At 45.7% G+C, this 24,566-nt stretch overlaps 1 protein-coding gene across 1 annotated transcript in view; it reads left to right on the top strand.

Annotated features, from left to right (window-relative positions):
- Window positions 1-24,322, top strand: part of KCNAB3 (potassium voltage-gated channel subfamily A regulatory beta subunit 3) — a 142,860-nt gene extending 118,538 nt beyond the window's left edge. Inside the window, exons 12-14 of the mRNA XM_056570116.1 lie at window positions 4,945-5,065; window positions 7,882-7,970; window positions 17,985-24,322. Coding sequence (XP_056426091.1) covers window positions 4,945-5,065; window positions 7,882-7,970; window positions 17,985-18,074 — 300 coding nt within the window. The 3' untranslated portion in view covers window positions 18,075-24,322. The remainder of the gene's footprint in view (window positions 1-4,944; window positions 5,066-7,881; window positions 7,971-17,984) is intronic.
- The last annotated feature ends 244 nt before the right edge of the window (window positions 24,323-24,566 follow it).

Here is a 24,566-nt window from a genome sequence, read left to right as displayed (position 1 = left end):
ATATGCTGCTTTGGGCAGTTCCTAAAATGGAAAGCAGAGGTCAGCAGAGAACACTGTGATCGTGACATCAGAGAAATCCAAAAAGAAAAGCATTTCCTTTGTAGTATACAGCCCCTAAAAAGTACTGGAAGGATTAAGATTTTTTAGTAGAAGTAATTTACAAATCTGTTTAACTTTCTGTCACCAGTTGATTTAAAAAAAAAAAAAAAAAAAAAAAAGTTTTCCACGGGAGTACCCCTTTAATCCTTCCAGTACTTATCAGCTGCTGTATACTACAGAGGAAGTTGAGTTCTTAAGATTAAGATTTTATTTTTTAATAGAAGTAATTTACAAATCTGTTTAACTTTCTGGAGCCAGTTGATATGAAAAAAAAAAAATTCCACCGGAGTACCCCTTTAAATTGCAGATTTAGCAACTTGGCATAGCCCTGGCAATATCACCACACAGAGACCCTTTTCTATGCTATAGGTCAGTGTTCTCCAACCTGCGGACCTCCAGATGTTGTAAAACTACAACTCCCAGCATGCCCGGACAGCCAACGGCTGTCCGGGCATGCTGGGAGTTGTAGTTTTGCAACATCTGGAGGTCCGCAGGTTGGAGACCACTGCTATAGGTGAAACCTATTCTTCACTCCACATCCCCAAGGCACAATTCACACAAGTTACACAGGACGACTTCTTCCATCATAGGTTGTAGTAAAGCGCCACCTAGTGTTCTCACTGCATATTACACCATAATAATCCCCTGTATAATGTGTGTATAACAATATATACTTCTTTCATTCAATCTTGTTATCGCTGCCACCTTCCTTATCATAGTTAAAGGGGTTATCCAGGAAAAATTTTTTTTTTTTTTAATATATCAACTGGCTCCAGAAATGTAAACAGATTTGTAAATGACTTCTATTAAAAAAATATTAATCCTTTCAGTACTTATGAGCTTCTGAAGTTAAGGTTGTTCTTTTCTGTCTAAGTCCTCTCTGATCACACCTGTCTCGGGAAACGCCCAGTTTAGAAGCAAATCCCCATAGCAAACCTCTTCTACTCTGTGCAGTTCCCGAGACAAGCAGAGATGTCAGCAGAGAGCACTGTTGCTGGACAGAAAACAACAACTCAACTTTAGCAGCTGATAATTATTGAAAGGATTAAGATTTTTTTATAGAAGTAATTTACAAATATGTTTAACTTTCTGGAGCCTGTTGATTTTTATATATATATATATATATATATATATATATATATATATATATATACGTTTTTTTTTTCCTGGAATACCCCTTTAAATCAACTGTTGCCAGAAAGTTAAACAGATTTGTGAATTACTTCTATTAAAAAATCTTAATCCTTCCTGTACTTATTAGCTGCTGAATACTACAGTGGAAATTATTTTCCGTTTGAAACACAGAGCTCTCTGCTGACATCATGAGCACAGTGCTCTCTGCTGACCTCTCTGTCCATTTTATAAACTGTCCAGAACAGCATATGTTTGCTATGGGGATTTTCTTTTACTCTAGACAGTTCCTAAAATGGACAGAGGTGTCAGCAGAGAGCACTGTGCTCATGATGTCAGCAGAGAGCTCTGTGTTTCAAACGGAAAATAATTTCCACTGTAGTATTCAGCAGCTAATAAGTACAGGAAGGATTAAGATTTTTTAATAGAAGTAATTTACAAATCTGTTTAACTTTTTGGCACCAGTTCATTTAAAAAATAAAAATAAAAAAATAGTTTTTCACCGGAGTACCCCTTTAAGGAGGAAAAATGTTGTGATATATCTGTTAATACACTTTACATATCTTATGAAGGTTCTTTGTTTTTTCCTCCCTAAGTTGGTAAAAAATTGTTCCTTGTCCGCTTATGATTGTATCTTAGGTGAAACCGTAGGACATAGGTAGACCTTTTTGCCGTACAGGATTGGCTCTATACTTACTTATCCATACAGGACGTCCGGGTGTGTTAGAATCCAAGAGAACAGATATAAAATACACTGCTCAAAAAGATAAAGGGAACACTAAGATAACACATCCTAGATCTGAATGAATGAACTAATCGTATGAAATATTTTCCTCTTTACATAGTTGAATGTGCTGACAACAAAATCACACAAAAATTATCAATGGAAATCAAATGTATCAACCCCTGGAGGTCTGGATATGGAGTCACTCAAAATCACAGTGGAAAACTACACTACAGGCTGATCCAACTTTATGTAATGTCCTTAAAACAAGTCACAATGAAGCTCAGTAGTGTGTGTGGCCTCCACGTGCCCGTATGACCTCCCTACAATGCCTGGGCATGATCCTGATGAGGTGGCGGATGGTCTCCTGAGGGATGTCCTCCCAGACCTGGACTAAAGCATCCGCCAACTCCTGGACAGTCTGTGGTGCATATGGTCTCACAAGGGGTCTGAGGATATCATCTCGGTACCTAATGGCAGTCAGGCTACCTCTGGCAAGCACATGGAGGGCTGTGTGGCCCCCCCAAAGAAATGCCACTCCACACCAATACTGACCCACCGCCAAACCGGTCATGCTGGAGGATGTTGCAGGCAGCAGAACGTTCTCCACGGCGTCTCCAAACTCTGTCAGGTCTGTCACATGTGCTCAGTGTGAACCTGCTTTCTTCTGTGAAGAGCACAGGGCGCCAGTGGTGAATTTGCCAATCTTAGTATTCTCTGGCAAATGCCAAAAGTCCTGCACAGTGTTGGTCTGTAAGCACTACCCCCAGCTGTGGACGTCGGGCCCTCATACCACCCTCATGGGGTCTGTTTCTGACCATTCGAGTGGACACATGCACATTTGTGACCTGCTGTAGGTCATTTTGCAGGGCTCTGGCAGTGCTCCTCCTGCTCCTCCTTGCACAAAGGCGGAGGTAGCGGTCCTGCTGCTGGGTTGTTGCCCTCCTACGGCCTCCTCCACGTCTCCTAATGTACTGGCCTGTCTCCTGGTAGCGCCTCCATGCTCTGAACACTACGCTGACAGACACAGCAAACCTTCTTGCCACAGCTCACATTGATGTGCCATCCTGGATGAGCTGCACTACCTGAGCCACTTGTGTGGGTTGTAGACTCTGTCTCATTCTACCACTAGAGTGAAAGCACCGCCAGCATTCAAAAGTGACCAAAACATCAGCCAGGAAGCATAGGAACCTAGAAGTGGTCTGTGGTCACCACCTGCAGAACCACTCCTTTATTGGGGGTGTCTTGCTAATTGGCTATAATTTCCACCTGTTGTCTGTTCCATTTGCCCAACATTATGTGAAATTGATTGTCAGTGTTCTTCCTGAGTGGACAGTGTGATGTCACACAAGTGTCAGTGACTTGGAGTTACATTGTGGTGTGTAAGTGTTCCCTTTATATTTTGGGCAGTGTAGTTTCTAGGTAATACGAGACACCAGATATGATCCCATTGTATGGCCCTGCTAATCCGGATACCTGCTGAAGATGTCAGGAAGAATGACCAGGTGGTCCCATCCTCTTACTATTTCATGATGTTTCTATATAAGTCAAATCTGTACAATGACATCCCCGACCTGTCCTGAGGTTGCGCTGTTGGATTTATTTCTGTAAAGGAGTACTCCGCCCCTAGACATCTTATCCCGAGGGTCCCACTGCTGGGGACCCCACGGATTTCCCTGCTGCACCCGGCATTCATTTAGTGCATCGGGTGCATCGCCGGAGGCTCGTGACATCACGGCCACGCCCCACTCGTGACATCACAGCCACGCCCCCTCAACGCAAGTCTATGGGAGGGGGTGTGGCGGACATCACGCCCCTCCCATAGACTTGCATTGAGCGGGCTTGGCCGTGACATCGGGAACGAGGCGTGGCCCCATGCACCGGATGTCTGGGGAGCCGCAGCTGAGATCACGGGGGTCCCCCTCGATCAGACATCTTATCCCCTATCCTTTGTATAGGGGATAAGATGTCTAGGGGCGGAGTACCCCTTTAAGGATATAAAAGATCACAGAGCTGTTTGTTTCTAGACATTGGATCTCTCCAGATATCTCTTCATTGGGAAAGTAAAAAAAAATCAGTGGACCGGATCCAGTTCTTTAAAGGGGTACTCCGCTGCACAGCGTTTGGATCAAACTGTTCCGAACGCTGGAGACGGGAGCTCGTGATGTCATAGCCACGCCCCCTCATGACGTCACGCCCCGTCCCCTCAATGCAAGTCAATGGGAGGGGGCGTGACGGCCGTCACGCCCCCTCCCATAGACTTGCATTGAGGGGGCGAGTCGTGACGTCATGAGGGGGCGGGTGTGAAGTCATGAGGGGCGGGGCTAAGATGTCACAAGCTCTCGGCACCGGCTCCAGCATTCGTAACAGTTTCTTCCAAATGCTGAGCAGAGGAGTACCCCTTTAAATAATTTTTGCACTAAGAATCCCACTACTGAGTATATGGTCCCTGTGGACCTCTCATAGGGATTTCTCTCAAATAATAGTACCTTAATGCCCCACATAATCTATTCAGGTATCCCCTAATAAATAATGCAAGAGAAAAGATAAAGCATCTTGCGGTAGGTTTACTTGTAACTCTTGTTACATGTATGTGGGCCCTCAACCCATAATCTGTCTTCCGATTATGTAGTTCCTTTCTAGTCTGACCACAGTGCTCTCTGCTGACACCTCTGTCCATGTCAGGAACTGTCCAGAGCAGGATAGGTTTGCTATGGGGATTTGCTCCTACTCTGGACAGTTCCTGACACAGACAGAGGTGTCAGCGGAGAGCACTGTGGTCAGATAGAAAGGAAATTGAAAAAGAAAAGAACTTCCTGTGGAACATACAGCAGCTGATAAGTACCGGAAGGATTAAGATTTTTTAATAGAAGTAATTTACAAATCTGTTTAACTTTCTGGCACCAGTTGATAAAAAAAAAAAAATATATATATATATATATATATTTTCCACCGGAGTACCCCTTTAATGCTTCTCCATCTTTTTGCAGGGCTATCATTGGCTGAAAGAAAAAGCTGTGAGTGACGAAGGAAAGAAGCAGCACATAAAGGTGAAAGATCTGCTTCCTATTGCCGAGCGCCTCCACTGTACAGTCACCCAACTTGCTATAGGTAAGACCTCACACACCTTTGTTTTATACAGAGTTAAAGGGGTACTCTGCCGCTCAGCGTTTGGAACAAACTGTCCGGAACGCTGGAGCCGGGAGCTCGTAACGTCATAGCCCCGCCCCCTCATGACTTCATGCCCCACCCCCTTAATGCGAGTCTACGGGAGGGGGCGTGACAGTCTGTCACACCCCCTCCCATAGACTTGCATTGAGGGGGTGGGGTGTGACATCATGAGGGGGCGGGGCTATGATGTCACGAGCTCCCGGCATCGGCTCCAGTGTTCGGAACAGTTTGTTCCAAACGCTGAGCAGCGGAGTACCCCTTTAATCTTGTAGTTCCGCCGGCTCATAGCTAGTTTATATTTCCTGGGACAGCATTATAAATAGAAATTAGGCTATTATTAGATATAAAAATTACATGAGAATACCAATAGCAGACGACTTAAAGGGGTACTCCACCCCTAGACATTTTATCCCCTATCCTTTGGATCCCCTATCCTTTAGATAAGATGTCTGATCTCGGAGTCCCGCCGCTGGGAACCCCCGCAATCTCGGCTGTGGCACCCCAGACATCCGGTGCTCGGAGCGAACTTTGTTCTGTGACGGATGACTGGCGATGCTGAGGCTCGTGATGTCACAGTCATGCCCCGCTCGTCACGCCCCCTCCCATAGGCTTACATTGAGGGGGCGTGGCTGTGACACCATGAGTGGGCCGTGACATCATGAGCCTTCGGCACTGCACTCGATGCTCTAAACGAACGCTGGGTACAACAAGGGGATCACTGGGGTCCCCAGAGGCAGGACCCCCTGCGATCAAATATCAAAAGTCTAGAGGTGGAGAACCCCTTTAAAGTGGTTCTCCGGTGCTTACACATCTTATCCCGTATCCAAAGGATAGTGCAGGGGTCTGCAACCTTTAAGACCAAAAGAGCCACTTGGACCCGTTTCCGAAGAAAAAAAAAAAAAACTGGGAGCTACAAAACCCCCTCCCCTCTGATGCCCTATTGGGATACACTGGCATACACACACAAAAGGGACTACAACTCCCAGCATGTGTCATTCAGGAGTCTTCAGTCTGTGGTATAACACCAGCATGCTGCCTCTGTAGTCTCCTGGGAGTTGTAGTTCACCAACTCCTCTATTGTATCTTAGTAGTCTCCTGGGAGTTGTAGTCACCAACACCTCTATTGTATCTCTGTAGTCTCCTGGGAGTTGTAGTCACCAACACCTCTATTGTATCTTAGTAGTCTCCTGGGAGTTGTAGTCACCAACACCTCTATTGTATCTTAGTAGTCTCCTGGGAGTTGTAGTCACCAACACCTATATTGTATCTCTGTAGTCTCCCGGGAGTTGTAGTCCCCAACACCTCTATTGTATCTTAGTAGTCTCCTGGGAGTTGTAGTCACCAACACCTCTATTGTATCTTAGTAGTCTCCTGGGAGTTGTAGTCACCAACACCTATATTGTATCTCTGTAGTCTCCTGGGAGTTGTAGTTCACCAACACCTCTATTGTATCTTAGTAGTCTCCTGGGAGTTGTAGTCACCAACACCTATATTGTATCTTAGTAGTCTCCTGGGAGTTGTAGTCACCAACACCTCTATTGTATCTTAGTAGTCTCCTGGGAGTTGTAGTTCACCAACACCTCTATTGTATCTTAGTAGTCTCCTGGGAGTTGTAGTCACCAACACCTCTATTGTATCTTAGTAGTCTCCTGGGAATTGTAGTTCACCAACACCTATATTGTATCAGTAGTCTCCTGGGTGTTGTAGTTCACCAACACCTATATTGCATCTCTGTAGTCTCCTGGGAGTTGTAGTCCATACACCAGTGTTTCCCTGGCATACACACACATAAGAGAGACTACAACTCCCAGCATGTGTCATTCAGCAGTCCCCGTCCCCCCATCATTCCCAGTATGATATTTATTCCCCTGCAGTCTTTACATCCCCATCCTGAGGGGGCGTGGCTGTGACATCATGAGTGGGGCATCCCCAGCCTGTGAAATCTTTCCCAGCCCCTGCAGTGCAGTATGTCTCCTCTCCCCTCACCCGCCTGTGTTTCCCCCTTGCAAACATGAAACCTCCCCGTGATGAATGAGGTCCTGTGTATACAGAGCGGGGGGAGGGAGGAGCTGTGTCCGTCCCCACTCTCCCACTGTCTCCTTGTATTATGCAGAGCTGCGCTCTCGCGCTCTCCATCCTCCGTGAGGGGGCGTGGCTTAATTATCTGCAGACGTGCGGTGAAAAAATCAAACCCATGGCTCTGCCCTCGATCCTCCCCGCTGTAGCTTCGGAAAACTTGCCCCTCCCTTTTTCACCTCACACCGGAGCCGCGGCAAAGGTGTAAAAGAGCCACATGCGGCTCCGGAGCCGCGGATTGCCGACCCCTGGGATAGGGGATAAGATGCCTGATCGCGGGGGTCCCACCGCTGGGGACCCCCGTGATCTTGCACGAGGCACCCCGTTTGTAATCAGTCCCCGGAGCGTGTTTGCTCCGGGTCTGATTACGGGCGACCGCAGGGTCAGCGGCGTGTGACGTCACGCCTCCACCCCCGTGTGACGTTACGCTCCGCCCCTCAATGCAAGCCTAAGGGAGGGGGCGTGATAGCTGTCACGCTCCGGGGACTGATTACAAACGGGGCATACATGATCATGGGCATCCCCAGCGGCGGGACCCCCGCGAACAGGCATCTTATCCCCTATCCTTTGCATAGGGGATAAGATGTGTAAGCATCGGAGAACCCCTTTAAGGGCATTCTTAGTCTCTCTTTCTTAAAAATGTATTCTCTTAATTGTGACGAAATGTGTTCTTCTTCCAGCATGGTGTCTGCGTAGCGAAGGAGTAAGTTCTGTACTTCTGGGTGTCTCCAATTGTGATCAGCTTATTGAGAATTTGGGGTCCATCCAGGTAAGATTCTATATTTATTGGATGATAAAAACTGCAATTGTTTGGCTTTAATGGGGTTTGCCCACAAGTACAAGCTATCCCCTATCCTCAGGATAGAAGATAACTATCCCAGCAGTCAGACTGCCCGCAATCTCCGAAATGGGTAACAGAGTCCCCCCGGACAACAGAGTGGTGGTCACACATGAGCACCATCACTCCATTCCCTCTCTATAGGAAATGCCGAAGATAGACGAGTACAGCATTCCAGCAGTCGGACCCCCACAATTCCAGCAGTCGGACCCCCACAATTCCAGCAGTCGGACCCCCACAATTCCAGCAGTCGGACCCCCACAATTCAAGCAGTCGGACCCCCACAATTCCAGCAGTCGGACCCCCCACAATCAGATAACTTGTGTTTGTGACATAACCCCTTTGAAATTAAAGGGGATCTACCAAAAGATCTATGTATAATATTTATGATGCCAGGACAGATTATATTTTGAGACTTTGGGTTTATATAACTTATTATCACAATTTACAAGGCAATTAAAAATATTAATAATAATAATATAGTTGTGCTCAAAAGTTTGCATACCCTTAGAGAATTGGTAACATGAGTGACCAGGCAAAATGCACATTTTATTTATTTTTTAATATCTTATGGGATTTACTGTATTTTTCGCCCTATAGGACGCACCGGCATATAAAACGCACCCTATTTTAAAGGTGCAAAATCTAGAAAAAAAAAATTCTGCGCCCAACAGTGATCTTCAACCTGCGGACCTCCAGATTTTAAAAATCTTAATTCTTCCAGGACTTATCAGCTTCTGTATTCTTCACAGGAAGTTCTTTTCTTTTTGAACTTCCTTTCTGTCTGACCACAGTGCTGGGAGTTGTAGTTTTGCAACATCTGGAGGTCCGCAGGTTGAAGACCACTGGATAGGAGGTAATACTCACGTGTCCCCGCTGCTCCGGACTCGTCACCGCTGCCCTGGATGTCGCTCCATCGCTGTCGCCGCGTCCCCGTGGTGTCCCCGACGTCTTCTTCCCCGGGATCCAACAAGTCCAACAAGTCTTACTCATAGCACATTACTTACTCATAGCACATTACTGTTGGGTCTTGAGTAAGACTTATTGGCGTTTTGTTTGTGCTTTTACCTATCATTGTTTTTACTATATTTTTTCACCTGTTTGCTTTTAAGGATTTTTCATTAAAGTCTGAATTTTATCTTGAACTGGGAGCCGGACATCCGTTTTGTCTTTGCCAGAGTAGGATAGGTTTGCTATGGGGATTTGCTCCTACTCTCGACAGTTCCCAAAATGGACAGAGGTGTCAGCAGAGAGCACTGTGGTCAGACAGAAAGGAAGTTCAAAAAGAAAAGAATTTCCTGTGAAGAATACAGCAGCTGATAAGTCCTGGAAGAATTAAGATTTTTAAAAATAAGTCATTTACAAATCTGTTTAACTTTCTGGCACCAGTTGATTTAAAGAAAAAAAAAATCCAGAGGAGTACCCCTTTAAGGGATTGCTTGCTCTGCTCAGTCCCAGGGTAATTCACCTGTTTGCTATCAGTGAACCCCTTCTGGCTATTTAAAGGGGTACTCCGCTGCTCAGCGTTTGGAACAAACGCCTCCTCCCATAGACTTGCATTGAGGGGGCGTGGCTATGACGTCACAAGCTCCCGGCGCCGTCTCCAGCGTTCGGAACAGTTTGTTCCAAATGCTGAGCAGCGGAGTACCCCTTTAAAGCAGCTAGTGTTACTTTTAACTTGCCCTTGTATTTGTTCTGGATACCAAGTGCACACCTTTGTTCCTGAGTATAACCTGACTGTCCTCTGACTACCCTCCTGGATCCTGTTTCCCGGAATGCACACTGCAGACTACAGCTCATCTGACTACCTGACTACCCGCTTTAGGGTCTTGACTCTGGCTTTTTTTTTTTTTATCACAAAAGGGCCATGAATCCAGAGGGTCCAAGCAACCCCCCTGAACCAGACGTTTTCGCTAGATTGGACCAGGCAGACCAGTTTGCATTTTCCAAATGGCCCATTTGGCTCCTTCATCGTAACGAACTATAGCTCGGCCCAGCTGTTTAATCTGAGCCCTCTACTGCCGAATATATTACTGAACATAGAATACGTAGACAACAGCACTCACCATTCAGAGAACTGCTTTATTCACGGTGTCACAGCATAGCAGGTCAAGCGATGCAGAATCGAGAGCAGCCAGAACAGGCCGTTTCGTGCGTATGATGCATTTCCTCAAGCCAGAGGCTTGAGGAAGTGCATCATATGCACGAAACGGCCAGTTCTGACTGTCCCCGCACAGCATAGCAGGTACAGGCAAGTCAAGCGATGCTGTGCGGGGACAGGCTGTTTCGTGCGTATGATGCACTTCCTCAAACCTCCGGCTTGAGGAAGTGCGTCATACGCACGAAACGGGCTGTTCCTGCTGCCCCCGCTTCCGCATCGCTTGACCTGCCTGTACCTGCTATGCTGTGACAGCTAAAATAGTGCCGCTGTCTACATATTCTATGTTCCTGGTTGCCTCCGGCTTGAGGAAGTGCGTCATACGCACAAAATGGGCTGTTCTGGCTGCCCCCGCTTCCGCATCGGTTGACCTGCCTGTACCTGCTATGCTGTGACAGAATACGTAGACAGCGGCACTATTTGAGCTGTCACAGCATAGCAGGTACAGGCAGGTCAACCGATGCGGAAGCGGGGGCAGCCAGAACAGCCCATTTTGTGCGTATGACGCACTTCCTCAAGCCGGAGGCAACCAGGAACATAGAATACGTAGACAGCGGCACTATTTGAGCTATGTTCCTGGTTGCCTCTGGCTTGAGGAAGTGCGTCATATGCACGAAATGGCCTGTTCCGGCTGTCCCCCCACAGAATAGCAGGTAAAGGCAGGTCAAGCGATGCGGAAGCGAGGGTAGCTGGAACAGGCTGTTTCGTTGTATGATGCACTTCCTCAAACCTCCGGCTTGAGGAAGTGCGTCATACGCACAAAACGGGCTGTTCCGGATGCCCCCGCTTCCATATCGCTTAACCTGCCTGTACCTGCTATGCTGTGACACCTCAAATAGTGCAGCTGTCTACGTATTCTATGTTCCTGGTTGCCTCCGGCTTGAGGAAGTGCGTCACACGCACAAAACGGCCTGTTCTGGCTGTCGCCGCACAGAATAGCAGGTACAGGCAGGTCAAGTGATGCAGAAGCGGGGACAGCTGGAACAGGCCGTTTCGTGCGTATGACGCACTTCCTCAAACCGGAGGCCGGAGGCTTGAGGAAGTGCATAATACGCACAAAACGGCCTGTTCTGGCTGTCCCTGCTTCCGCATCGCTTGACCTGCCTGTACCTGCTATGCTGTGACACCACAAATAGTGCCGCTGTCTACGTATTCTATGTTCTTGGTTGCCTACGCTTTCACATGCTGAGCACCACTGTATCAGTAGTCATACAAGTTGGTTCGTACATTTCTCTACACTGTGTGATTCCTGCACCCAGTGCCGGATTAGTCTCCTTTCCCGTACATATTACTGGGTTTGCTATGTTTCACCAGCACTATGGGGAAAACCCAAATCAGGACAGTGGGTGCAATAACCAGGTGTGGATTTACATGGGTATGGTCCCAAAGTTGTTTCTTTATAACCATACTGGCCAGGGTTCTTCCCTTGTCCGAGACAGAGACCTATTGTGCGGAACTTTAATAAGTATACTGACTTGTTGCCTCATTTAAAAGGGTATTCCATGTACCCACTTGGGCATTCTCTGCTGACAAACAGCTTATGTCCATTCAACAGGGTACAAATATGGTACACAGTTTTGGACCCTGGCAGCAGAGGTGTATTTGAACAATGAGGCTCTTGTGGCAGCTGTAAGAACCCGTAGGTGTAATCTGCCTGTCAGAACCCGTAGGGTTAATCTGCCCTAGAGTTTTTGTTTTCCTTGGTTGCTGGGACAACGCTTATTTGCTTGGTTGTGGTTTTGTTGCGGCCAATTTGAGTTTTCCTGGTACTTCCACAGGCATATATAAGGAGGTCTTTTCTAATCACTCCTTGCCTGTGATAGTTCTAGTAACTGACCAAGCAACCTCTACTCTTAATGTTTATTCTGTTTTTTTTTTTGTGACTCTTGGCTCGGCTTTTGACTTCCCTTTGAAACTCTGTTATTGTACTTTGTCCCCCCCTTGGCTTGGACTCGGCTTGTCGACTACGAATTAGTGTTGTGCGTGTTTAGGTTATTTTCTATTAGTTTGTGTGCCTCCAGCTGTTCCCAATCATTTGTCAGTTTTTTGTAGTTTATTGTTTTGACAACTGAGTTCCATCACTTATATAGGAAGGGACCGGCACCGTGGTTGTGGACCCACTGCCTAGGGCGGGTACGCAAGTAGGCAGGGATAGAGGGAGTGGCGAGCCCAGGGCTGCACTCAATCCCTGCCCAATGCTGACAGCAGCATTCTCTAAAGGGCTATCAGATAATGTCAAGGACAAGATTTCTGCTTGAGACATCCCAGATAGACTGGAAGAGCTGGTATCTTTGTGTATACTTATTGATTTAAAAACTGAGCAAGAAGCCTTCCTTTAGGGAGTGCAACCAGAGGCTGCTCATTCATTTGGCACCATTTTCCTGTAGTAAACCGATCTTAGGTTGTGTATTTGCGTCCACAGCTACTCTTTAAAGAGAAACCCCATGGGCCAGAGGAAGCACTTGCTAAGTGCTAAATGGAGCTTGTTGCCTTTGCACCCCCTGCTTCCTTTCCCCTCTCCCCCATTGTATATGTGAGTAGTTATGCTGGAATAAAAGCTTAAAGATGGACATTGGTGACTTGCCGGCTTTTCCTTTCTTCTTATGAACATATTTACTGTTAAGAACTATCCTATCCCTCTTATTACTGAGCCTTTTGACTGTCCAAAAAATTCTAAGGTGTTTATAGGAGATAGCCAGGATTGAAAAACGTATCCCCTATCCTAAGGCCCCGGAAGCCCGCGGGAAGGAGGCGTGTAAACCACCGCACGAAATGGCGGCTGACACGCCCCCACAATACATCTCTATGGAAGAGCCGGAGCACTGCCTTCAGCAATCTCCAGCTCTGCCATAGCGCTGTATTGAGGGGGCGTCTCGGCCGCTGCTTCGTCAACACGCGCTCTCTGGCTTGAGAGCCAGGGCCCAGTATGGAGATCGCGGTTAGGGGGGGGGGGGATGTCCCAGTAGGTCTCGGGAACATTAACTTGTATTCCAATCCCCTTATTGGAGGGTAACCCATCCGGGAAAAAATACCCCAAACTAAAGACTCACCTGAAATATAACTTTTATTTTTGCCTTTTTAATTTTTATTTATTTATAACACACTAAGGGATTAAAATTATCAGGTAGTGTGGTGAGACACTTTCGATTTCAGCCCACTAGGTGGTGCTGTTATGTAAGTCTCAGCCTGTGATACCAATTAACATCAGTGGTTCAATGTATGTATAGAAAGGGAGAAAAACTAAACAAAAAAGTTTTTATAAGAGATATGGGGAGCTCTCTGGCATAGTAGGTAGGATACTTCTTAATGGAAAGAAGAGGGAAGGGAGGGAAGGGGACCTGAGGAAGGCGTGATAACACGCCGAAACGCGTTGTCCAATTGTACCTTTTATACAAGAATAAATAAAAGAATCCTGTGTATCTATTGGCATCTCGACTTCATCTAAACAGTAGCGTTTGGGAGACAGAACCTCCGCATTTTCTGTGCTTCCTTTTCCTCAATGTATGTATATAACTTTTTCTTGAAGCTATGTCTCAGTGTCTCGTCCCACACTCCTGTTTAAAACCACATACCCTGCCTTGACGTTTCACTAGAATAACTAGCTTTCTCAAAAGGACAGGCTGAGACTTACATAACAGCACCACCTAGTGGGCTGAAATCGAAAGTGTCTCACCACACTACCTGATAATTTTAATCCCTTTGTGTGTTATAAATAAAAAAATTTAAAAAGGCAAAAATAAAAGTTTTATTTTAGGTGGGTCTTTAGTTTGGGGTATTTTTTCCCGGAGGGGTTACCCTCCAATAAGGGGATTGGAATATATTTTAATCCTGGGTATCTCCTTTAGTCAACTTGCTCTGCAAAGGAGTACAATTTGGTATAGGAGGGCAACAAGTGAAAAACTGCAACACCTAGAGCGAGCCTTAGGAACACCTTGTATTCAAGAATTCATAAATGACGTCATATGGGACATGTCGCAACTGTGTGTTGTGATGTGCTTAGATGACATTCTAATACATTTCCATTCCATGGAAAGCCACCATGTGGAAGTCATTTGTGCCTTACAAAGGTTGCGAGAAAATAACCTCTTTTGCAAACTCAAGAAATGTAAGTGTCATTTGAGATTGATCTTTTTTGGTGTATCTCTACATACGTTTAGTGCTTGGAGTACTCCTTTGCTTCTAAGTTTGTAATAATTATTTGGCCGGCGTGCCACTTGAATACTCCTGGCATTATTCTGTTCTTAATATGCTACGATGTACGCTCATATGTCCTACTATCATGTTTCTGTTTTCACGTTGAAAAAAAAAATAATTAAACTCAATTAACATGAGATTTGAAAAAAAAAAGAAAAGAAATGTAAGTGTCACCGTAAACATGTTACCCTGCTGAGGTATGTCATTTTTTCCGAAACTGGCTTCAAGATAGACCCTGAGAAACTAACGGCAGAACTAGAATGGTCATGGCCTGTAGGTTCTTTCCTCCATTCAAAGGTTTCTCAGGATCTTCAATTATTCTCAGAACTCCTAGTGGTTATACTGTCTTTTATGGAATGGCAGCATCTGCCTGCGGGTACTACAGAGCCTATCCTCACTGACCATAAAAACCTCCCTAACTTGACTAAGGCTAAGTGGATGAGCCACAATAAACTTGGATAAGCTGAGATCTATGGTATTAACGAATAATGATGTGTTTCGGGGTTGAATCCCCCTTCCTCAGATTTACATGTCGTTTCAACCTGCGAAACGCGTCACTGACACTGTATGTACTCTTTTATTGTTTTTACTAGTGTCAATAAAATGTATTGATGTCTTTTTAGAATATCTGTGAGCCTTTTGGGAGAAAGCAGAACCAGTGTCATATCCAGTGCACCAGTTTATTCTTATTTTATTCTATTTAGGTCTTGTCACTCCAAATTATATTGTGCCAGATGCTGTGAGGCATGTCAAGGTGCCTTGGGGCATATTGTACATGGGCTTTTTTGTGGCATTAGCACAGTAAAGGCTTTCAACTCGACCATGCAGCTGATTTTTGTTGAAGTATTGTCATCTTCTTTTTCTTAGGCTAAGTTTCCACTTGTTTTTTTTTTTCTGGCAGTTTTTGAGCCAAAGTCAGAAGTGGATCCATAAGGGAGGGAAAGTGTAAGAAAGAAGAAGAAATGATCCAGCACTTGGAAAAACAGCAGCTTTATTTTCAAATCCTCTTTAAAACAGCATGGAGCTAATACACATTCACAGCATCTGAAAGATCTTGACGCGTTTCGAGCGCATGCACTCGAAACGTTTCAAGATCTTTCAGACGCTGTGAATGTGTATTAGCTCCATGCTGTTTTAAAGAGGATTTGAAAATAAAGCTGCTGTTTTTCCTAGTGCTGGATCATTTCTTCTTCTTTCATTGTCGGACACACGGAGTCTGGGTGTAGATCTGAGCACGGATGTTAGCAGGTGAGCTGGACTTTTCCATTTTTCTGAGGAGGAGTGTAAGTCCTTCCTTTATATGTCCTATTCCTTTTGAGTACACTTCTAGCTTTGGCTCAAAAACTGCAGTGGCAGTTTTCCAAAAACTGCCATAAAAAAACCAAGTGGAAACTTAGCCTAAGTCTGTATTTCTCCTGAGGTTACCTGTGGCTTTTTCTTTGTATCCCAAACAATTCTTCCGGCAGTTGTGGATTGAATCTTTCTTGGCCTATCTTACCTCGGCTTGGTATCCACAATTTTTCCATAAATGATTGAACAGTACTGACTGTATAGCTTTTTCTATCTTTTATATAGTTCCTTTACCTTGTTATGCAGGTGTTTTGACAGTTCTTTTTTGCTCCTCATGGCTCAGTATCTCGTCTTCTAAGTGCATTCACATGAGGGCTAACATACTCATTGACTAATTATACATTTTCCATAAATGATTGAACAGTACTGACTGTATAGCCCTTTCTATCTTTATAAAGTTCCTTTACCTTGTTATGCAGGTGTTTTGACAGTTCTTATTTGCTCCTCATGGCTCAGTATCTCGTCTTCTAAGTGCATTCACATGAGGGCTAACATACTCATTGATTATTTATAAACAGACATTTATTGCACTTTAAAAAGGAACAGGTGCGGGAAATGAACCTTTAAATGCCGTTTAAACCTCTGTGTGTCACCGTATATATGTCTTGCAACAAGGTTAAACATTCAAGGGTATGCAAACTTTTGAATCAGGGCCGTTTGGGTGATTTGTTGGTGTCGTGATTAAAAAAGAAAATAAGCAAATCAACTGCTTTGGTTTCCTAGAGTTTTCATGGTAGTCACTGAGCGTCTTCTACTCTTGGTTCCACTTTGATATTTTATGCTGCCAGTCCCATGTCTTATGGCAATTCACTACCCTCCTTTGGTATACTTTCCCAATCTCGAGAGGGCTTCTGTAATAGTTTTCCCATGTCATTTTTTTCCCTGTAAAACATCCTGTCTTAAAGGCATTAAGGGAACCTAACACATTATTTTCTTAGCACTGTTAAGGGTACGTTCACATGAGCGGATCCTCAGCGCGTATTACGCTGCGCATCCGCCACTGAAGGACCACTGTATGCTGCCTTTACAGGTGCCTGCTCCGAGCGGCAGTGCGCCGCTACAAGCAGACACACTGTGATGTGCGAGTCGCTGTGCGCATGTGCAGTATACTCGCACATCGCGGCCGCTCTCAGCCTAGCTCAGGGAGCAGGGGGAGCGGCTGCAATGTGTGCGAGTACACCGCGCATGAGCGGCAACTCACACATCGCAGCAGTGGCTGCTCGTAGCGGCCTATTGCCGCTCCCAGCAGGCACATGTAAAGGCACCCTGTAGGGGTCCTTCAGCGGCGGATCTGCAGCATAAATTACGCTGCGGATCCGCTCGTGTGAACGTACCCTAAAGGGGTATTTCCCTATCCAAAGGATAGGGGATAAGATGTATGATCGCAGGGGTCCCGTCATTGGGGCCCCTTGCAATCTCAGTGCAGCCCCGGAATTCTGTGTCGGGCGCTGCCTCCGAGACGGGGATGTGACGTAACAGCAACACCACGCCCCCTCCATTCATGTCTATGGGAGGGGGTGTGACGGCCGTCATGCCCCCTCCCATAGCCATGAATGGAGGGGGCATGGCATGACATCACTAGGGGGCATAGCCATGATGTCACATCCCCGTCTTGGAGGCAATTGCCACCACTGCCTCTTGAAAAAGCCGCGGAGGCAGCGAAACATGTAGAGGCGGCAATAGTGTTTTGCTTTTAAGCGATACCAGTGTGTTACCTTTCATATGATTAGCCACTGCAGGGCTACCTTTCTGGAGAAATGGTGGATACTATTCTCTTTATTTTGATACTATAAGCACTAGGTACACCTGGTATCAGTTTTAACATTTTTCAGTTTTGGGACCTTTTACTTGTATCGAATAAAAGTTCATTTTTAGGGGTAAGCAATAGGGTTTTTTTTTTGCCCTGGGGTTTAGAGTCTTTTTGGAGGCAACGCCCGTCACAGAATGCCGGGGGCTGCAGTGAGATTGCAGGGGATCCCAATAGCGGGACCCCTGCGATCATACATCTTATCCTCTATCCTTTGGATATGGGATAAGATGTATAAAGCCGGAATACCCCTTTAAATAGCAAGTACTGTCTGGATAATGCCACACATTGCTAAGGCATCCATAAAACTATAGCAAAAAGTCTTGGTAAAAAGTACAATTCTTTACGATCTACAATGCCGGAGGTTCTCGGATTTCTTTAGATAACTGATAGACTTCTTTGCCTTTATTTTATTTTATTATTTTTCCACTTCCAGATTCTCTCACAGATAACACCCCAGATCATAGCGGAGATAGACCAGATACTTGGCAACAAACCCAACATAAAGAAAGATTCTCGCGCGTGAGGACATCATCTCCACATTCTGGAACCCTTCGAGTGTCTTCAAGGATCGAGGACATGAGACATACGAAATTACGCTCGCCTGGTGCATGGTCCCCCACTCTGGCAGTGCTGAGAGAGCGGGAGGAGAACATTTAGCCAGCAATAATGGGAGGAAAACCAGCTGCCTGCTTAGTACTTTGGGGTCAATACATGCATTATTTCATGTCACCCTGCAAGGGGAGGGTCAGAGATTTAATGACTTCACTTATACAATGGGGGAAGAACACAAGCATGGAACCACTCAAGAAGGAACAGACTCTTGGCGCTCATATTTCTTGATTTCCTATGTAAAGGACTTCTAGCTTTCCTTTGTTTCAAACAGCAGGGGAAAGATAAAACGTATAGCCCCATCTGTATCACCCTGCTCAGGGAGGTGCTGGCTCCCCGCTTCAATGTTACCATGGACAGGGGCAGATTCATAGACTCATTGCTTCTTTCTGTGATAAGATGCAGGACAGGGGAAAAGCTTATAGTTTCCTTCTATCACCTTATAGAAGGAGGAGCAAAATCATAGCTTTCATCTATGTTACCCTGCCCAGGGAGGGGTAGGTTCATGCCTTCTTAATATCTGTACAAAAAGGGAAGACTCATAGCTCCTCCCATATGTATCACCCTGCAGGGGGAGGAGACTCATAGCTCCTCCCATATGTATCACCCTGCAGGAGGAGGAGACTCATATATCCTTCTATATATATATATATCACCCTGCAGGAGGAGGAGACTCATAGCTCCTTCTATATATATATATCACCCTCCAGGAGGAGGAGACTCATAGCTCCTTCTATATATATCACCCTGCAGGAGGAGGAGACTCATAGCTCCTTCTATATATATCACCCTGCAGGAGGAGGAGACTCATAGCTCCTTCTATATATATCACCCTGCAGGAGGAGGGGACTCATAGCCCCTTCTATATGTATCACTCTGCAGGAGGAGGAGACCCATAGCCCCTTCTATATATATCACCCTGCAGGAGGAGGAGACTCATAGCTCCTTCTATATATATCACCCTGCAGGAGGAGGAGACTCATAGCCCCTTCTATATATATATATCACCCTGCAGGAGGAGGAGACTCATAGCTCCTTCTATATATATCACCCTGCAGGAGGAGGAGACTCATAGCTCCTTCTATATACATCACCCTGCAGGAGGAGGAGACTCATATATCCTTCTATATATATCACCCTGCAAGAGGAGGAGACTCATAGCCCCTTCTATATATATATATCACCCTGCAGGGGGAGGAGACTCATAGCTCCTATATGTATCACCCTGCAGGAGGAGGAGACTCATAGCTCCTTCTATATATATATCACCCTGCAGGAGGAGGAGACTCATAGCTCCTTCTATATATATATCACCCTGCAGGAGGAGGAGACTCATAGCCCCTTCTATATATATATCACCCTGCAGGGGGAGGAGACTCATAATCTTCTGTTTTCATCGCACATACAATCCCACCATGTCCAATTATGCAATACCCTGTCCACTCTTCCTACGCTGGACAGAAGGGAAAACACTTCCCCTTAACATAAAGCACAATCTATTTTTACCATGTCAGTAGCTGTAAATCATATCCACAATACTGATGGTTATACACGATCGTGTCTCAGTTGCGACATTATCACTGCGCATGATTCATCCCGTTCCATTCCCCTGCGTGCTTGGGGCATGCTCCCACAGCTAAGCATTGCAGCACGAGACAATCAGCTCCGTACATGAATAAAAGACCACTGCACATGAAGACAAAAAGTGTAACCGATGCTGAAGAACAATGACCCCTCCCAGCCCTCCTCCCCAAGCACTCCGGCAGGGTCCATCTCTGTTTTAACACTAGTAGAGTGCTGCTCCGGTAGACCGATTCACATTTGCATGCTGTAGACGCTGGCATGAAATGAAAGCAGAAAAAAAAGCAGATAAAACCAAAATGAGGTGATGGATCTGATGTAGTCTGAAGTATGTCTATAACGTGACGTGCACAAAGAGAATCTCCGATATGAAATCGGGTCTATATATCAGTTTGTAATTTTTTGTATTCTGGCGGTATTATAGGGCTTTTGTGAGTTGATGGGCGCTGCTTCCGAGATGGGGACGTGACGTCACAGTCACGCCACGCCCCCTCCATTCATGTCTATAGGAGGGGGCGTGACGGTAGTCACGCCCCCTCCCTTAGACATGAATGGAGGGGGCGTGGTGTGACGTCACGAGGGGGCATGACCGTAACATCACGTCTTGTCTCGGAGGCAGTGCCCGGCACAGAATGCCGGGGGCTGCACCGAGATCGCGATGGTCCCCAGCGGCGGGACCCCTGCAATAATACATCGTATCCCCCATGCTTTGGATAGGGGATAGGATGTATAAACCTGGAATACCCCTTTAAAGGGTTACTGCGCTCCCCAGCGTTCGGAACTCAATGTTCCGAACGCTAGGTGTGGGCTTCCGTGTTCACGCCCGCCCCCTCGTGACATCACGCAACACCCAATAACGTCACGTGCCACCCCCTCAATGAAAGTCTATGGGAAGGGGGCGCAACAGCTGTCATGCTCCCTCCCATAGATTTGTATTGAGGGGGCGGAACGTGACATCACGGGGCAGGGCGGGACATCACGAGGGGGCGGGCATGAACACGGAAGCCCGCACCCAGCATTTGGAACATTGAGTTCTGGACGCTGGGGAGCGGAGAAACTCTTTTAAGCTGCACAACAAATCTAGCATATTTCGAATACACTACTTGAAACACAAGATGGCAGCAGAGATAACCAAATGTAAAATTTAAGGGAATACCGTAGAGAGACGTAATATACTATTTGAAATACAAGATGGCTTTAGAAATTGTCGTCCAGTACTAGAATTTTATTACTATTATGATGCCGCCTCATCGATGATGCCCAAGTCCCCACTTTCTGGTTCACATCTCAATACTCGGAAATGCCAGCTGAGCCATCAATGGTTAAAGGGCTACTATCATGCTGACCAGGGGCAGGATATGGTGAAACTCAAAGTGCAATCCCATTGCAGTGAAACCCATTCCTGAAGTCCCGTTCATGTCTATGGGACTATCCGGGATGTGATGTCAGGCAGTCCGTCTGATCATGTGTGTTTCGACACTAGTCTCGGGCCACAGAATTGCACTTTTAGGATAGTTACCCTTTTAAAGCAGGTCATCATCCAGGCAGTGAGTGACTGGCATTACTGTGTGTTGGGAGGCTAAGCGCAGGGATCGGGCACGATTAAAACAAGACTGGGCAGAATGAGCCCTTGAAAAGGTTTTTCTAGTGTTGGACGACCCTTTTAAAGTGTATGGGCATTACACCCATTCAGCACAGGGTTCGGTCACAAGCCCTTTTTCCAATGAACAGGACTCATCCACAGAACTTGCTGGGTGTTGTATGGTTGTCTCCGAAACTCTATTGCCCAGTGAGATGCATCTCTCCTCGCCTATCATGGCAGAACTGGCGGGAGACCATAGCTTGGCTTACACATTAAAGGGGTATTCTGGCCAAATACATCTTCTCCCCGATCCAAAGGATAAGGGGATAAGATGTCTGATTGTGGGGGGCTCCATGCAGCACCCGCATTCTATGAAATGCTGCGTCTCCAGTCTCAGAAACCTCTTTGTGTCCGCGACTTTCTTTGTGTCCGCGACTGGAGACGTGACGTCACGCCACACCCCTCCATTCATGTCTATGGGGGGGGGGGGGCGTGATTTGACGTAATGAGGGGGCGTTGCGTGATGTTACGTCTCCAGTCCCGTAAACAAAGAGGTTTCCGAGACTGGAGACGCAGCCTTGCATAGAATGCATGGAGATCTCTGGGGGGTCCCAACGATGGGCCCCCCATGATCAGACATCTTATCCCCTATCCTTTCGATAGAATAAGAGGTATTTGGCCGGAATACCCCTTTAGTGTCTATTCACACTTACAGGATTTGAAGCTGTATTCAGTCATTTAGTTTACATTGGAATCTGCAGCATCAAATCTGTGCAGAATACTGTACATATGAAACTGGTGCAAGAAAGTTAAACATATTTGTAAATTACTTCTATTAAAAAATCTTAATCCTTCCAGTAATTATTAGCTGCTGGATACTACAGAGGAAATTCTTTTCTTTTTGGAACACAGATCTCTCTGCTGACATGATGAGCACAGAGCTCTCTGCTGACACCTTTGTCCATTTTAGGAACTGTCCAGAGTAGGAGAAAATTCCCATAAAAATATATGCTGCTCTGGACAGTTCCTAAAATGGACAGAGGTGTCAGCAGAGAGCACTGTGTTCCAATAAGAAAAGAATTTCCTCTGTAGTATTCAGCAGCTAATAAGTACTGGAAGGATTAAGATTTTTTAATAGAAGTAATTTACAAATATCTTTAACTTTCAGGCACCAGTTGATAAAAAAAAAAAAAATAATGTTTTCCACCGGTGTACCTTTTTAAGGTAGATTAGATCTCTTTGTACTCAGGTCCCGCTGGGACCTCTGTAAATCATCTGTGATCATGGGGGGGAGTAGGTATTTACCAATTATTTTCTTTTTTTCAGATGACTCTGTAGTACAAAAATGTGTCAGTTCTTTCAAAGCAATAAATGCTCCCCGGAGGGGCCTTAGGCTAATTTATACAGGGGATCCCGGGGATTTTAACGAGGTTATATGAAAAGCAATAGAGAGCTCTTTTACAGGAAATTCTACTAGTGGACTTCCCATTGCTAGAATCCCCCTTTCTGGGTAAAGCCTCCGGAAATATCAGGTTTTTTAATTGTCAATTCCAGATCAAAATCCAATGACAGTCCAAGTGTTTAGATTCCCTGGAGATGTCTCAAAATGTATCAGTCGCAGATAGGTCAAAAGTTTGAATCGTTTAGGGTCTCAGTGCATAGACTGATCATTAGAACGAGTGGGAGAAGCACCTGGTGGTGCACTTCACTCCCCGACTCATTGTCCAGCTTCTCTGCATGGCCCCACAGGCTTATAATGGGGCCGAAGGACAAAGATGGCTAAGAGCCAGGGAGTGAAGTGCGCCGCCATGTGCTTCTTCCCGCTCACCCTTCTGATCAGTGGGGGTCTCAGCACCAAGACCCAATGAGAACTTTTGACCTGTCTCTGTGATATGTCAAAGGCAATTTTACATGGCAGACACTTTACACTCTTGACTGTCTTACTACCGACTTCTCTGGGGAACCAATCATTTTGGAAATGACTATTAAAGGGGTTATCCAGGAATAGAAAAACAGAGCTGACTTCTTTCAAAAACAGTGCCATGTCTGTCCCCAGGTTGTGTGTGGTATTACAACTTGGCTCCATTAACTTCAGTGGAACTGAACTACAGAACCACACCCAACCTGGAGCGATTTTTTGAACGAAATTGGCTGTTTTTCTATTCCTGGATAGCACCTTATATGGCAATTTCATTAAAGGGGACTCCACTGCTCAGCGTTTGGAACAAAATATTCCGGAAGCCTGTGATGTTATAGCCCCACCCCTCATTATGTCACGCCCCCTCAATGCAAGTCTATGGGAGGGTGCGTGACAGCTGTCACGCCCCCTCCCATAGACTTGCATTGAGGGGGCGGGGTGTGACGTCACGAGGGGTGCTATGTCATCACGAGCTCCCGGCATCGGCTCTAATTGTTCGGAACATTTTGTTCCAAACGCTGAGCAGCGGAGTACCCTTTTAAATTTGGGTTCACCAAAACTCACGTAGATTCACTCATGATATTCTGCCGTATGACTGACCGTGAGCATCTGTGATGCCATAAGGGTTGAAGCCATTTGACGTGTTACCTAATTTATTTTCTTGTGTTGGAACGTGAGCGCCGGTCCGAAAACTGTAACATTTACCGGAAAATCATTCCATCTTTGGCCAAAAGTCACATGCTGCCTAATTCAGGACGTCTTCGGTTAAAGGTCATGAGATGCATTATGGGTTCATCATGGCTCTGAAATCAGACCACATGAGAGGGTGTTGTGTTGTACGGCTTCTTGTTTTTTTGACATTTTATATATATACATAGACTTGGCGCTGGAAGCAATAACTTAATTTTGTGCACTGTTATAACAATCGTTTCCATCTGCCAGGATAGTATAGAAGTCCAAGGCTGAGGAACGTAAACCAGAAGATGACTAATGTACGGTGTGACCGGAAGGCAGAGAAGCCATTGCTCACGCTTGCTTAATAATAATAATAATAATAATAATAAAGAATCTAAAAAATGAACTTTGAGAGTCCTTGTCTGTTATTGTTGTGCATATCTAGTATTTGAGGCAACGGGTTTTATAAAATTGACATTAGGCTGCGTTCACACCACGTTTTTTGCAATACAGATCCAGTACAATTTGAAAACCGTACGACAAACGATGCATCCGTTTTGTACGGTTTTGTCAGTTTTTTTCCTGTTTTTTTCCTCCAGACATGATGCTGCCCCCACCATGATCACTGTAGGGATGGTATTGGGCAGGTG

Source organism: Hyla sarda, chromosome 4 (assembly GCF_029499605.1).
Source record: "Hyla sarda isolate aHylSar1 chromosome 4, aHylSar1.hap1, whole genome shotgun sequence".
In the NCBI taxonomy this organism is placed as follows: Eukaryota; Metazoa; Chordata; class Amphibia; order Anura; family Hylidae; genus Hyla; species Hyla sarda.
This window is presented reverse-complemented; position numbering and strand designations above follow the sequence as displayed.